Raw genomic sequence first — 16,634 nt, 5'->3', positions numbered from 1 at the left:
TAGAAGTTACTAAAATAAAGGAAGAGTGGATTGAAAAGTACGGTCACATACTGGTGATTTCCTTAGAAACCCAGTTTGAAAATTATATGCTTATTCACTAGACTTGCAAAGGCAATAGTTACAACACATATTTCTGTAAGCACAAAAAAAAAAAAAATGTGATTTTGGCATTTTGGCCTTGAACGCGTATCCCCAAGACAAACAATCTTTTGGCTTTCACTGGTGCAGGTTTTGCAAAATATTCCTTCAAGTAATTAAGGAATAGTAAACTAGAAAGTTTTCTTAGAATATGCAATCATACATTTTTAAACTGCTTATGGTTTGACTATTAAAAAGCCAAGAATTATTTAATTGCAGGAACATCTTGTTTCTCTAAACAAAAGAAAAGTTACTATTAACTTAAAGACTTACCAATGCTTAAAATGAAACCTATCAGATTAGAAATTAAATTTAAAAGATATTCTTAGAACAACAAAATTCGTAAGAATATTACTGATTCAAATCAGACTACTTCAAAACGTCTGGTTATTCATTAGAATGTGATGAAATGCATTTGTGTATTGTATAGTCTCTATTTTTACTACAGGAATTAAAAACAAATAATCCCCCATCTTTATGCACTTCAGACTTTAATCAAGAGTGTTACCTGCTAGTCTTTGCAAACCTCAGTCAATTAAAACCTTAGGTTTCCATTAAGACATGTCAATTCCTTATTGAGTATATTTGGTACCATCCCTGGATGGCATGTAAAGGACAACTTAGAACTCACTGGATTCCCTCACTGTGAACCACGTATGTTAAACATTAGCCGAGTCAAAAAAAAAATCTGAAAAATGTAACAGAACTATAGAGTTAGCCTGAACTGACAAAATCAGTGCTGAAATATGACACTTCAAAGTACTTAATGTCTCATTACAGTATTCTTAAGAAATCCAATTTATTTTCCAACGGCTTACCCCTTGAGCAATAAATACTTCATACACACAGCATATCCCCACCACCGTTATTCCTTGTTCTTTACACAGTGTTGCAACAGCTACTAGAAACACAGTCACTGCAATTGGAGTCCACACTGCAAATAAAGACAACACTATTGAAAATGTTCCATCCTACAACAAAACCAAACATTTAATGAAGTAAATTAACCTAAAAAGTGAAGACGCTGGCTCTTTATGTTTGAACATGCTACATTCTATGAACTTATTCAGTATGCCATTTGTTACTAAAGGGAAGATTACCAGTTTTACTCTGCAGAAAATATACATGTATCAGTTTTAAAACTGCCTCCCTTAAATTGAAAGAACTAAATGAAAGACAAAAGACTAATCTATGATAGGAAAACAAGAAAACCCTAATCTTTCCTAATTCACCAGAACACTTTTTCAAATGGAATGTTTTACAGAGAGTCATGAATTTTCACAAGGTCAATTTGACTTTGGAAAAGAGGCAAGCCTCCTACATCTCCACTGAAACTTTGCAGCTTATTGGGACCATCTGAGGCATCTCAGCATAATTCCACTTACTTGCACTAATAGAAGTCAGTGCAAAAGTCCCCTACTCCAGGTGTTACAAAACAACTGAAAGAATGCTTAAGTCTTGAAGAGAAAAAAAAAAAGGCAATTTATAAGGGAAAGTACTATTACATGGGTATCTTGGGGCTGAAGGGTTTTTGGTACACACTTGTGAATAACCAATACACCCATATTACCATTTTAAGAACACTATTATCAATGATACAGAAATTAAGTTATGTATATATTTGTCAATCATTTACCTATGGTATTATCTGGCCCTTTAGATTTTGTATATGACAAAAAAGCAGCTAGAAAAAAGATAGATGACAAAAGCTCTGCTCTGCCCACAACTCCAGTTACCTGAAAAGAAAAAGAAGAAAAACCAAGATTATTCTTCTAGTGACTATTCTAGTACTAGGACAGTGCATAAATGATATACTATCAGGATATGCATAAACAAGATCTGTAAACCAAGCAAAAAAGGTTAAGAAGAGTAAGGCTGCTTTCAGTTCAATCAGTACTGAATTCAAGAACAGGATGATACAGGTGGCTGGCTGGTGACCACCTGTGGCTGATGTGCCCCTAAGTATCTCCATTAACAAGACAACTGAGAAATGCTGTACTTTCTTTTAGCTTTAGTTACACCAGCCACAAACATCATTTGAGGCAGAATTTGGGCACGATAACAACTGCTTTCTTCATAATACTTGGAAGAAACTAGCTTTCACCTGTAGAGGCTTGAAGTGAAACCTGACAAGGACTGTTGTACATATACATCCTGCAGACAGTGGTACATGGAAACTGATTATTATTTTTGTTCATACCTTTTCTGACTGACTGAACAGATCTGAATCTGATAGAAGAATTCCCTTGACTGGTGCTAAGGCAGCTCTTAGGTGAGCCATCAAGAGTTACAAATAAATTGATGGCAAGCTCTGTGCAATGGAGTTAAAGAATGACTCAGGCTTTACTACAGGTCTGGCAATCTTCTGAATGATAATTTGGTTGGCAATATTAAAATTGCAGGTAGCACCCCCTTTGGTAATAAGACTGAGAAGTATGGATTTTATGAAACTTTGGAGAAGTGCTAAAATCCATAGGGCAGAAGGCTGTTTCAGAATTCCCAGTGAAATACATGTTAATTTTCATTTCAAGAGCTGTTTTCAAAAAACGTTAAGGTGCAACCAACAACTCAAGATGGAAGACAGGTCACTATGTTAATGGTTACTGCAGTAGCCACTGTGCTGACCACAGTACCATTTAGGACTGCCCTTCTTCCTCATTTGTCCTCTTCTATAATGCCTGATTACATCCAAATTTTTTGCAAGTAAGCTGGCTGAAAAATGACGTGCTATCCCGAGGCAGACAGTCATATTTAGCTAAGAAAACCTCATAGCTCACCATTTAATTACAATGATGCTGAAAACTGACTTTCAGCCATCCGGACCCAGCTAGAAGTTTTTATTGCTAGGTACATTCTTGGTCAAGCATGATTGATCCAGCACAGCATAAAAAGAGAAAGTAACTCAATATCCAAGGTCACAGTGTAAAGAAAGTATTCAAATCCAAATTTGAAATCATGCTCTGGTGCTTCCTTTGGAAGTGGCGTACATTTACGAAAGAACTCACTGAATTGTGCACAGACAAAGCATGTTTCACAATTGATAGGACATCAGAGTTTGTATTAACATTTTGGATAGAAGACAGGTGTTTGTTTCCAAAATGTCTTACAATGTTTCAAGGATTCCTGGTCTGGATTTCAAAATTGTCTAGCGTTAAGACAGAAATTAAAGAGAACTTTGTAGATCAGTTGAAAGAGATCATTAGTAAAGCAAGTGTGCTGGTGTGCCTCCACAGTCCCCTGCCAACAAAAGACAGATTCTATTTCTGGATACAAACGTGACTTATGAGAGAAAATTCCAGCATTCACAAGGTTAGCTGACATCCCATAGCTATAAAGGTAGTCAACATGCCTCTGGCCAGAACAGTAGCAAAGTAGCTAGAAAGACTGAACTGGAATTCTAAAGACAAGGACAAATGAAACTATGATGCTGTTATTCAACCCATTTCATCAAAAATTCTTCCTCAGAAAATGATGTATTACCACCGCAAGAGCCCAGGCTTTGCTCTGAAGTCAAGCAGAAAATTATTTCCTATTTATCCTGCTCTGCCAAATTTTCCAGGAAAAATCGATTTATCATAAGATAGGTAAGGGTTTGAAATGTTTACGTACTGCATCTGCTGTTTCAAACTCTTGAGCAAGGAGTAAGTAAGTAGGAGACTAACGTGAAGGACTTCAAATCAGATACATTTCAATTATAAAAGGTAGAAAAGGTACCATCAAATGATACAAAAAACTGGGAATGAAGCCTGTTTTGGAGTTTTCACTAAAGCCTGAATAAGTTAGTCGGCACCCAAGTCCCTAGTTCTAAAATACAGCTCATTATTCTCTCTTTTCCATGTACAGAAACTTCCATTTGTTTTGCTTTTTATACACGTGCACAAGTCTCAACTGCCAACTCTTAAGAATCCTTTCTCGGTTACACGTTAGGCAGAATTCTCAATGCAAACACTTGAAAGGATAAAATGCACTATTTCTCAAACGCAGAAAACAAATTGAAAAAGGTGGGGAAAGGAGGAAGAAAACCCCTTAACTGATTCTTCACTGAGGACCTAAGTACAACAGCAGGGGAATTCAATTACAATTGCACTTAAATCTCAGAATCTCTAAGTATTTTAAGTACAGCACCAAATTCTACCAATCACATAGTCTTAAAGTGCCCTCATGTGGCTAATACCAGGGATTACACACTTATTACCAAATTGCTTCATAACTGTACTTCCTAACTTTGTAATACATTGCCTTAAACAATGCACTTTCGTTACACAATGTTTTGTAGGATTGGTATGATATTTTTTGCTAAATCTGTCGCGTAGTACTAAAGCAACTGTGTTACTGTTATCTCATGTGGAATCTGACAGTTCAAGCATGATAAAGTATCATCATATTTGGAATGAAAGTGATAAAATGACATAGGATGATCTAAGCCATGAATCACTAATGTAAGTCACTAGCAACTTGCTAATGCTCTTGTAAAGATACTATCACATTTACTACAAAGAGGCAAAGCCAAACTTTGAAATTTAAAGCATGTATTTTCAAAGAAACAGAAAACCAAATGAAATTAACAAATTATTTTTTAAACCCATATTTTACCCAAGATTTTATGGGGGCTTGTGCTTTCAAGCACAAAAGCAAGCAAAAATTTTTAGGTGTTTAACTTTTGCATTTTTAAACATGCCACTAACAACTTCTAGCAAGGACATATTAGTAGCTCAAACAGCAGCCAATTCTAAACCCCATGAACTGAACTCCTATAAAGATTTGCTCAAAATACACAGATGCAGGCTACTGAATTGCTACTGACAGGGATTTGTGTCTTTAGAGAACAAGAGAGAGAAATGCGAACTCTTTACCCAAACAAATCAGGACCAAAAAATACAACATAAGGTTAAGAGCAAACCCTTCTCATTTTCTTAATATCAAAAGATATTGCTCTACCCCCAAAAAAACACACACACAAAAAAGCAGGATAACACCTCCAAAGAAGCAAAAGGTTTAAACATTTCCAGTTCTCTGAAAATCAGCTAATACTATACAAAAGAAAAGAGACTGAGAATGGGCTTTGCAACACGTGTGAACTGGAATCTAGGAAAGCCAATCTAAGTGGTGCAGAAATAACATTAGAGAATTCCACAGATCTGCTTTATCAGTGTTTCTGGCAGAAACAAATCTAATGAATAGCGACCACAAGACTGCAAGCCTGGTTGACCATTAAAAAGTATATAATCAGACAGCTTGTATATACAATGCTTTTCATAGCAGTGAAAAACTCTGTCAGAATCAAAGGAAAGGTAAATATGAGAGGCAAGAAATGTATTTCCTCTTACTTCTATTGGATATGTTCAAAAATGGAAGGTTCAAACAGAATGGCCCTAAGCTGGATGTAGCACAGCAACAACAATCCTAGAAAAAGCCCTGCTGAGATAGATATAGTGACATAAAAGAAAGTGGACAGAACAGACTTGGAGATTAGCTAAAGGGGAGTGCTTAGCGATTCTGGAACTGAGTGAAGAGGTATTCATAGTATTTGCAAAACATGATACTGGATGAATCATCACAGAACAGAGATTTCTATGTAAGCTAAAGTAGCCATCATCATAAAAGCCAAGGTTCATAGCAGAGACCTAAGCTATTTAGCAACTAAATTAAAGTTTCTTTCATTATTTTTGACTAGCTGCATGGAATACCAAACAAGTCGAGCATTAAAATTTGTCACCTCTACCACTCATTCCAAAGGGCAGAGTAAATACAAGTAAAGTCACACACTTGCTGGAGTTACAATACAGAAACAGATAGAAAAGACATTAAATTTAAGGTTAATTAATACAGATTGAACAAATTAAGCACATCACAGCTATACCTACCGCTTCAGTATGTATTGGATGCACTGCAAAGAGCAAGGATGCAACTACGCTGCTCCTGTTGTCCAGAAAAAGTTTACAGACCTTGAGGAAGACTACACAAACCACCACATGAAAGACCAGATTTAGGAAGTGGTAAGAAACTGCATTTAACTCACTGAACAAGTAGTTTAAGCGAAACGTAAGAACTGTAAGGGGACGATAAGATTTATGACTCCTCTCCTAAAAGAAAATAAATAAATCAATCAGTCACCACCAACTTATAAAGGGACTTTTACTTTAAAAATCTACGCATACATGATTCCCCCCTCTATTCTCAGGCATCTACCTTCAAAACAAAGACCTGAAAATCAGTATACTAAAAAAAATTCAAGAAATCTAATGAATTAAATGAAAACTTGATTTAAAATTAAAACGTTAAACAGAGAAGTTAATTCTGACTATTTTTCCTACTTCCATATAGTTTTAATGTATTATTCAATATTTTGATTACTCTGTCATTTCATGCTTTAGATCAGTATTTTATATAATAAAAATTTGGTGCACTCAGCTACATGTATTATCTACACATTTTCAATGTGTCTACCAGTCAATATGTCTATGTTGCCAGTTACTCCATCCATAAACCTTTTTAAAAACTACACTTAACACCATCTTCCTGTTCCAAAATGCACGTGTCAACCCACAGCCTGTTGATATTTTGCTGAATATGTCCATAAAACAAAGGAAGAAAATCTAAGAAAAAACTGAGGGGTGGGGACAGGGAACCGAATTGTACATACAGACAGACAAAAACACAAGATAGGAAAAAAATATTTTAAAAGCCATGAATGATCGAATTAATCTGGTTTCATTTAGTTAAAATTAACCTGACTTTCAGTTGGGTTTAAGTGCAAAATCAACATTGAATGAGATGGCTCTCTCCCGCTCCACGTGGTTAGGGTTTTTCTGGAGTAAAAACATATTGAAAACTACTACTTGAAATTTTACTGGGAGGTGATTAGGAACTCACTTACTCTCAATGATTACAGGACAAGATGGCATCTGAAAAAGAGTCTGGAAGCTTTCATTACAGGGTTATATGAAAATTATGTATCAAAGTCTATTTGTAGAGCTAGCAATTAGTATCTCACAAGGAACTAACCCTGTACGTTATGGACATAAGAGATTACAAAGCAGAATGCCTTGATAGGCAAAAAAACTATGCCTGTCAGAGAATTTTTATTCATTTGCTCAGCAATGGCACCATGTGTAACTTTCTAAACTATATGTAAATCCTTTAGCCATTGCCATTTAATGATGTTTAGCAACAACTTTAATGCCAATGCAGCTCTTCAGATAAAAACATAGCCGCTTTACACAGGCTACAAACCAAAAACCCTGAATTCACATAAACATACTTACTCAAATAAATTTAATGGATTCAATACCCATTCTCTAACTCTTAGCTTTGCTGTTTAAGAGTGTTACCTTTCCTTCCAGACTGCAAATAGAAATAAATACCCTTGTATGTCAATGTCTAGCTTTCGCAGGAGAAGGGAAAATGGTCAGAGTTATCTGATTTCGATATTGGAATTAGATAACACACAGCATCTTGAAGCGTGATATATGACTTCATTTTCTTACAAGTTCTTTTATTGAACAAACAGAAAGAATATAAGCAACATCTGTTCCTGATCTTATAGTACAAAACACTAGCACCACCAAATTCTATCAGAAACAAACTATTCTGTTAAAACCACACTGGGGAAGAAAGTATGAAAACTTTCTGCAAGGTTTTTTTCCATTTCAAATGCCTCAAAGTTTTCACAAAGTTTCACAAAGTTTTCACAAACAGTTTACCTCAGACATTGGAGTGCCCCAGAAGTCATTCTGAAACAGATTTTTTAACGGAGTAGAAGGATGCAAATCTTTATTGTCCAAAATCGCTGAAACATCATCAAAAACAAAGCCACAAAAGAGGCTGTTCCAGTAGCAGGCTGCCACCACGCCAACTATTAGTGCTGCTTCCTTCAGGCTTATATCAGCCATCTTCTCTAAGAGTTTTCATGGACAAAAGCTGAAATATATGGACAGAAACTTGAGTAATTTTACTGATTAAGAACTAAACTTGATAAATAAAGTCAAATTAAGACATCCAATATTTTAGAAATCAATGACATTACATATCTAAAAATCAGTAAGACAGAAAGCTTTCCTCAAGTCTTATCCTTCTTACACTATTTAATGTTTAAAATAAATACTCTCACAATACCCTCACACAAACTGGATACACTGCTACATTTCATGTTTTACTAAAAAAGACGAAGATGAATGATAAATTGTGTAGTTTTTTAGCAGACAGCTATGCAGTTCAAGTGAATGCTGCAAACTGGAAAACTACGAAAATTAAGTTCTCTAGAACCCTGAGTAATTTAACATACTGACACAGAATACTAAGTTATCAAAAAGGCAGGCAGCGTGTTAATTATTCATGGTTTTTAGGTTTAAAGGTGTTTCTCAAAATATTTCAAAAGCAATTAAAAAAACAAATTTCAAACATTCTGAAGAACAAACAGGAAACTTGAAGAACTTCATAAATATAGGTGTTCAAGAACAGGTAAAAGAGGGCATTAGCAATAACAAAAAGTTAAACTTACCATTGAAGCTCACACTTTGCTCATTTGCATTCTTCACAGAAGTTCACAAAAAGGTCTTTTTTTGTCAACTCTGCCAATGGCTCCATTCTCACTGAATGTTCAGGAGAGTCCTGTCTAAAGAAAAATAGCATGCAAAAAAGACACTACAAATGAACTTTACCTTACATTATTTTCTCTCATCTTGCATAAACTTCCTAAGCCCTAGAAATTATTAAACTGCATGATTATTTAAAAAATAATATATGGGTGACCTGCTCAAAAGGTGAAATTACTATGTATTGGGTTGTTTGAAAAGACTGTTCTGCCTTGGAAGAATAAGAAGGTAAATACAGGCCAAAGACATTCTTTTTGACCACTGCTTGACGCAGCATGGATTACTGACAATTGTTGGAACCAAAGATATTCAAAAGCGACAGACAGTCAAACACTGACTTAGTTTTGAGAAGAAGGAGAGATGACTGAACAAAAATACATAGCATTTTCCCCAAAACTAGAGAGGGGTAACATCTGTAAGGACACAGAACAGCTAGTATTAGCCAGATAATGTGGATCCATAAATATGAAAAAACACCAGCCTTATGTCTATCAGGGTTCACACGTTAAAGCTGATGAATTATTCGGAAGCTATAGTCTGTTTTATTGTCCTAAGCCCTGAAATACTGGTGTTTTTTTTTCTTTGGTTTGTCAGGTGTTTTTAATTATGTTCAAGTTTAAGTATATTATCCTCTAAAAACAGGCCATAGAGACATCTCATCCAGATAGGTAATCTCAGCTGTGGTTTGCAGCCTGGGCCTGACACCACGACAATCACCCATCACAACTAGTGGTAAAGGAGGAATACAGGAAAGAAGGTACAGGAAGGAATACATGTGCAAAAAGGTGCGGGTGCAATTAAACTAAAAACCAAGACAAAGATCATTTGAAAGGAATCAAACCAATCCATTCAGTGATACTCACATAATGGCAGTGAAGGGTTTTTTTTCTTCTTTTGTAGTACTTGGAGCACTGGCTATTTATTGGTGTTACTTCAACCAAAACAGAGCCTTTTTTCAAAGCTGCCACCACCTTTGTAATTAAAAAAAAGGAGAAAAAAAAGAAAAAAACAAATGTTAAAGGATGCTGCTACATCTTTTTGCCAGGCTGGATAACAGTACTTTAAAACAGTAAGCCAAGATTAAGTCTGAACATATTTATAGTCTTCTTGGCAGCCAGAGAAATCTTATTAAAAAAAATAAAACAAAGCACATTACAGGAACACATGAAAAGATAGTCCACTTTTGAACTTCAACTCACCGAAGTTTTTGAGTTCCCCCCGCAAAGAATGTGGAGGAGAAGAAACTGCTGTTTCTCACCCTGCTAGAAACAGAGTTTGAAACTCCTTATTTGCAGTAGCTTCTGAACAGTACACTTCCTACTTCTTGAAGTTCACTAGTTCTACTGAAAAGCAGTGACAGCTGAAAAGGACCTACAACGAACATGTAATGATTTTCCAACATACAAGCCTACGTTTTTAAAATACTGTGTTTCAAAAATTAATGGGACAAGATAATATTGCCACTCAGAACCAACCGTAAGATTTATTTAAATTTGCCCTTTAAGAAAAAGCAGCGCACAGCGAGTAGGTTTTTGGTGACTTGAGACTTCTTTATTAACAATGTAAGTTTACTGTGTTGGTTGAAGCAGCAAGCCCTTTCAGATACTGCTTTTCGTATCAAAGAGTAACTCAAAGGTCATTCTTTAATAACTCTATTTCAGAAACAGTTGCTGCTACCCACCCAGGAAAAAAAAGGATAGATTCCTAAGTATAGCCTCCTATCAAAAGGAAAAGCTTAACCAACCTTAATTGCTAGCTCCTCAACTACTTTTTGTAGGTTTTTACTTTTCTTCTCCCTACACAGAATATATGTCAAGACAGCTACTTTACTTATCCCCTATTCCTAGGCAATTCTGATGCTTTCACAAGCTTTTCTTTTTGCTCTGAATTTCTAGTATTTCTTCCACCCAGAACTCTAATTTTACACCACTGCTGACCACGCTGTTCCCTCACAGAGCTACACGTACCTACATGCCAACTGTAGAGAAAATACTGATTTCATTTGAATGAAAGGGAACTCTTAGGCATAAAGAAAGTAAGATTTTAGCTACATCCAAAGTCAGGCTTAAGCGGCTAGCCCACCAGCAGAGAAATCTGTTTGAGAACTCCAGGAAAAAATTCACCTTTAACATCACAATTTTTAATTTTCAATTCGCCCTCTCCTTTACATACACATTTCAATCACATATGATTGCAAATACATGCAAATACATGGCTATAATTTGGTCTTTCAAGAAAAGTATTTGAGCCACAGACACCCCAGGCAATTCTGAACAGCTTACTAAATTTACTGTAAGGAATGAACATAAGCAACAAAGTACATTGTTCTGGTTTTAGGAGGAAGTCACACAACACACTGCTTGAACTGTGCCAAGCCTGGTAACCTCAAATGCATCACACCATATCCCTCTCAAATTTTTGTTATGTGTAAAAGCACTAGTAGGGCTTGGCAACAGACAGGCATAATGGAAATATGGAAGAGCCCCCATTTTCCAGCATCTGCTTTCAGGACAGGCACAAAGAGAAAAAAGGGAAATGCAAGGCCACATACAATCTGTAAATCGCACAGAACTGTAGCACAGATACTTCACTACTTCTGACTTGCATTATGGCATTCTAAGGTCTTATTTCCCTGAAATATACCGTAAAGATACATGAAGTTAGGAAAATTACTTTTCAACCCTCCTCTGATTACAGGGCAGTTTAATGTTCTTGCTGAATTAAAGCATAAATATGGAAAAGATGTTTTGGCAGTCCTTTATGTTAGCATACCAAGGCAGATTTTGAGGGAGGCTCACCATACTACTTCCTATATGATACTACAGCCGAGTCCACCACCAAACTCCAAGCTTCAAACCTGGAACAATCATCAACATGACAGAATGCAAGACTAAAACAGAGGGAGGCTTATAAAAGCTCATCTGTACTTGGTAAGCCAGGCAAAAGTATGTCTGCCATTAATCTCAGTGGAAAACAGTAATTGCTATTTGGCAGCCAACACTCTTTTCACGCCAACTAATCTGTTATCAGTTTGATGTTAGAAAGTAAGAAGCCATATAAGGAGTATGAAAGACTCAGAACCTCATAAATCACAGACCTGCAAGAGGCTGCTGAAGCCTTGGTGTGATTGGGCTCCTCAAGTGAGTCATGGTGAGTGGAAATATTCCCCTTCTTGCCCAACAGACATGTTGAAATTTGCTATCAACCCACGTATGGTCCTGCAAGTGCCAGTACGTCACCACGCCCAGTGATGGGTGTATTGATAAATACTTGTAAAACACACTGCCTAACAACTTGTTTGTTAATACAGGCTTGCTGTGATGGAAAACCACATCACTGACTGCTCCAACTCATGTAAACAGATTGACTGTCCCTTAAGTTATTTTTTCATCTCACCTACCCGCTACTTTCACAGCTTGTAAGAACTGCTCATCAAATACCTTAACCACCCCTTGGGCTGTATGACTGCCAGTTCATGGTGTATGGAACAGCCACAGAGCCCCCATTTAACTGGGTGAAATCAGGACAGACACATATTTCATTACCAAGATCTCTATTGTGTATTTTAATTTACAACAATATCTGAACATGTCATGAAGAATATACAGCTGAAAACAATAAGCAGCAAGATAAGCCCTGCGAGACAGAAACTGCATGACTGTGAGAGCCGATTGTGGAAAACAGAATGCCCAAGCTGTGCAAAACACCTGATTGTTAGTCTAATTTTCTCAAGCTGTTTGGCACAGAAATCTGCATTTTGCACTGTACTGTTTTCATTCATGTACAGAGACATTAAGTGGAAAGGACAAACATGAACCAGAGTTCTCAAGCAGGTTTGTCTTGTAAGATCTATAGTTTTCCTCTTCCAACTTGCTGAGAGCCCTCTACAAGTTCATCTAGCCTTCTCCTTCAAGAATTACAGACCAGAGTAAGACATAACAAAAAAAAAAAAACCAAAAAAACCACCAAACAAACAACAAAACAAGCACAAACCTAAAACTCTTTTCTAAAAGTAGGAAAACAAAGTATTTCTCCACAACCACTACCAAATCCAGGACACTACAAATGGTTTAGCACCGCATACTACAAATTAATAGTAGTCTGCACAAAAAATTCAACACAAATGAAAAATGCATAATGATGATCTAAGAGTATCCTCGGTTAAGAAATTTGGGAGTGTGGAAGCCATTTTCTGCCCATATGAATTTAGGAAGAATTACGAAGTATGTATTTAGAAAGGAATATAGCTGCTAGCCCTAAATATGCAACAGCTATTTAGCACTCCATAATTAGCCATCACCTAATAAACAACAGACCCTTGCAGGAGCAAATATATTTGTGTTAATTAAACACATCTTACTACCTAACTTTAGAAACTTAAACATACATTTAAAATTCTTCTACTGGGTAATGGCACTTGCCTCTTTTACACCCTGAATGGCACCAATAACAACTTTGTTTTCGATGAAGACTACTTCAAAGAAAACGGTCTATGTTCTATGTTCTTTAAAAAAAAAAAAAAGACATGGGTAGTGGCAGTAATAGACAATTTGAAAACCACGGCACCTCTGAAGGGAAAAAGGCTGTACACCTAATCCTGCTCAGGATTTTCACAGAAACTGACAGGAACTGACAGGAACAAACATGATCGTCAAAATTAATCTCAAACAGATGTCCCAATTGCAAAGTTTCAACCTGTTCCAGCTTTTGTATGAAAGTATTACTACTCCTGAAAACACTCAACATAATTGACGTATTATTGATATTTGCAGCTTTTGATACAGTATTTTGAAAGTCAGTTCAAGCTGACAGAAAACTTTAAAATTCACCTTATTCACTGTCCATAACAGAACTTAGTTACTATAACCTAAAGATTTTTTTCTTTGATCTTATATTTTGAGAATATTTTCATCCGCAGTTTATTAAATATCCATAGATGTTAAAAATACACCTGACACTTTTCAGTCATACCAAGATGTTAACATTTTCAACCCTAATCAAACTGCACCTGTTCTCTGGAGATGACAATGTAAGCATCAGTGAGGCAACAGAGTCCCTAACTCCACAGAGTCACTTTGATAAACAATGCTTTGCATGTGCAATGTGAAGCACAATTACTATGTAAATCTCAAGGAACTTAATTTTGTGTTCTATTAATTAGGCTGCTGGAAACAAAAAACAGGCAATTTGCATACAGATCAGGCAGTTTCTTGAAAAGCTTTGAAAACAAACTAATGAGCATTTATGCACATCCCTAATTGTAAAATGTGGGCTTCCCACTCTTCTGTCTAGAGTTCTAAAGCCAGTGAAGAGATAGACATACGCAAAGGAGCTGCCAAAAAATAGTCGTGCATCTCATTTAGTCTGGAGACATGTACTTTGATAACCACTGAAGGTCCTGAACTAAAACAAATTTACAGTTCACATAGAAAAAGGTCAAATTATCAAAGGTGGAAGAAAAAGAGTTGTTAAAAGCACTCCTAGTTTTATTTTTAAACAGGTTGAGCAACAAGTTCATCTAAGAGCTGGTGGCTGAACTGATGAATACCAGCAGAGATATATACAACGGTTTACCAAACCAAGCAGAATAGTCACTTAAAAATGGCATTTTAATTCAGCTTCTGAGGCTCTGCTAACATCTTAATTTGTCTTGCCTACTTTCTACCCTTTCTATATTTTTATTTTTGGCTAAATTGAATATTCTTCCTGCTGACTTGATACAAATGTTTAATGACAGAAAGAGATCATAATTTTGTTTCTGTTGCCCCTTTCCAACACAGCCTTTAAATTTATCTTCTCTTAAAAATGTCACTCCAAGGTACAACTCCAGTATGAAACAACTTAGATGTACAGCTGAGATTTAAATGATTTGGTTTGAATCTCATAAAAAAAAGCAAGCAGTATTTGGGAAGATGGGAGGAGGAAGAACGCAAAACATGCCTGGATTCCCCTTTCATCTTGCTAAGATCCTAGAGCAGAATAAATATAACAAGAAAAGTTTCATTGTAGCAACCCCAGAGGAAAGATTTCCCAGGGGGAAGACTGTGAAGAGCTTGCTGGCAACCAAGCAGCTGAAGTAACACTTGGGACATTTTAGGGTACTCTGGTACAAACAAGGCTCAAAACATAAAACAATTTAAAAATGGGTGAGAAGAAGATACCGATTTAGCTGGTGTTTTACCTTCAATTTGTTCAATACAACTGGTGCAACAGTCAGTTGAAATACACACCACGTAGGTATGGTTTGTATTTTATACCTTAGAATCTCACACTTCAGAGTCAAACCTTTAGGGGCTTTTTTGCTGGGTTTTTTTTTTTTTTTGTCCTCATAGGACACTGATGCAAAAATAGTGGCTTTAAAATAATGCTGATCAAACAGATCAACACTCTCAGTGCTCTAGAAATAAAACAGCAGAAACTGCGTGTTTGTTAACTCCACAGAATAAAGAAACAAAAGCTACACAGGTGGCACAAGCTGAAAAGACAGCCTTTAGACTCTGCTATGCATGTCCTTATTTAGTATGCTTGGTCTGTATATGACTTCTTATGTTATTTTTAATAACATTCCATTAGGTCTTTCATATTGCAGTTTTTGTATTAGGTCTTTGAAATGCTACCGTTACCAAAACTGTGGTTTAACATGGATGCCTAACTCTTCTATCAGGGTAGGTCAAGCTGTGTACTATGGAGCTAATATGTTCTTTGGCTCCAGAACTACAAGCCTGTATTCCCACTAAAAGAAGATCCACTTACACAAAGTTTGTCACACAATTAGATGTGATGCAGAACAAAAGAAAAAGTAATTCACTTGGTCTAAGCCATTCGGTATTTTAAACCCTTTCTTATTTTCTGTGGGGTTAATACTTCCATTCTTCTCACTTTTGGAAGTTTGCACGCCCACCTCAAAATCCCCTTTAGTTCTGCATCAATCTTCTTTACTAGCTGCACTACACAATTATAACCTAGATGTGGTTTTACTACCAGTATATGTAATGATGTATTTTCTGTTGATTCTGTAACAGAACAACACTCAAAAAATGCTGAAGCGCATTATATAAAGCACATTAAATACCTATACTGGCCTTAACAGCTTGTTAACCTGATGAAGAGGATTAAAAAAAAAGAGCTCCTATTCGGAAGCATCCTAACACCAATGGATTATTTTATTTTCTGTATCACAGGGGGATCCATTTCCTGAAAGCTCATCTTGTAGCAAGGTAGCATTATTTTCTGTGGATCACCTTCTCCACCTATAAAAGTCCCTCCTGCTAAGAAGTAATTGTTTTTACACTTAACCATAATGAACTTTATTTTTAGTAACACTTCCCATTCACGAAATATAATCCAGTCTCTTTCCCTTCCCTAACTACAAAGTTTGCCTTTCTTACCCAATATGGAGCTGTAACTAACCAATCTCTGGCTGAGGTATAGAAGTCTTTACTTTCAATCAAGAATTAAGAGTTATGCCATGACTGGAATAAGTTACATAACTATAATGAGTGCCAAGCATCTTGCATCTTGCCAGCCTTCATTAAATATCACCACTAATCAGGAGATAGCAAAGAAAAAGAAAACAATGAACAACCCAGAAAAAGGCAAGAGTCCAAAGATGACATTATAATCACCTTTCTCTTTCCATTAAGAAATAAAAAACAAATCATCTTCAGCTCTCCACAGCTGCTGAATGAATACAAAGATATACACATGCCTCAAGGGGTTGCTGGTTTTCCTTTTTTATTCAAAAAAGCTGTGTTCACACCCATTTAGCTAAAACACAGGAACCCAAACTTTTTGGGCCATCAGGTCACTACTAACGTACAGACTTCCTCGCTGACCACCAGTACTCAATGGATCCGTGTAGTTTATAGATGTGATCTTTTCCTGTACTGCTCTGCAAGGTAT

The 16,634-nt window shown here is 36.3% G+C and overlaps 1 protein-coding gene across 3 annotated transcripts in view; it reads right to left on the bottom strand.

The window, feature by feature from the left end:
* The window catches only part of TMTC3 (transmembrane O-mannosyltransferase targeting cadherins 3), a 50,661-nt gene that overhangs the window by 33,552 nt on the left and 475 nt on the right, over nt 1-16,634 (bottom strand). For 2 of the 3 annotated variants that reach the window (XR_009483958.1, XM_059816681.1), the window contains exons 2-7: nt 9,596-9,703; nt 8,639-8,752; nt 7,842-8,058; nt 6,003-6,221; nt 1,775-1,874; nt 957-1,072 (exon numbers count right to left, since the gene is read on the bottom strand). Coding sequence is in view for 2 of the 3 variants with exons in the window: in XM_059816681.1 (XP_059672664.1) it covers nt 957-1,072; nt 1,775-1,874; nt 6,003-6,221; nt 7,842-8,030 (624 nt within the window). In the remaining variant the exon portion in view is untranslated. The remainder of the gene's footprint in view (nt 1-956; nt 1,073-1,774; nt 1,875-6,002; nt 6,222-7,841; nt 8,059-8,638; nt 8,753-9,595; nt 9,704-16,634) is intronic. The other variant, XM_059816682.1, reaches the window with a different exon arrangement.

This window comes from Gavia stellata, chromosome 4 (genome assembly GCF_030936135.1).
Source record: "Gavia stellata isolate bGavSte3 chromosome 4, bGavSte3.hap2, whole genome shotgun sequence".
NCBI lineage: Eukaryota > Metazoa > Chordata > Aves > Gaviiformes > Gaviidae > Gavia > Gavia stellata.
Note: the sequence above shows the minus strand (reverse complement) of the source record. Positions and strands in the feature narration are given on the sequence as shown.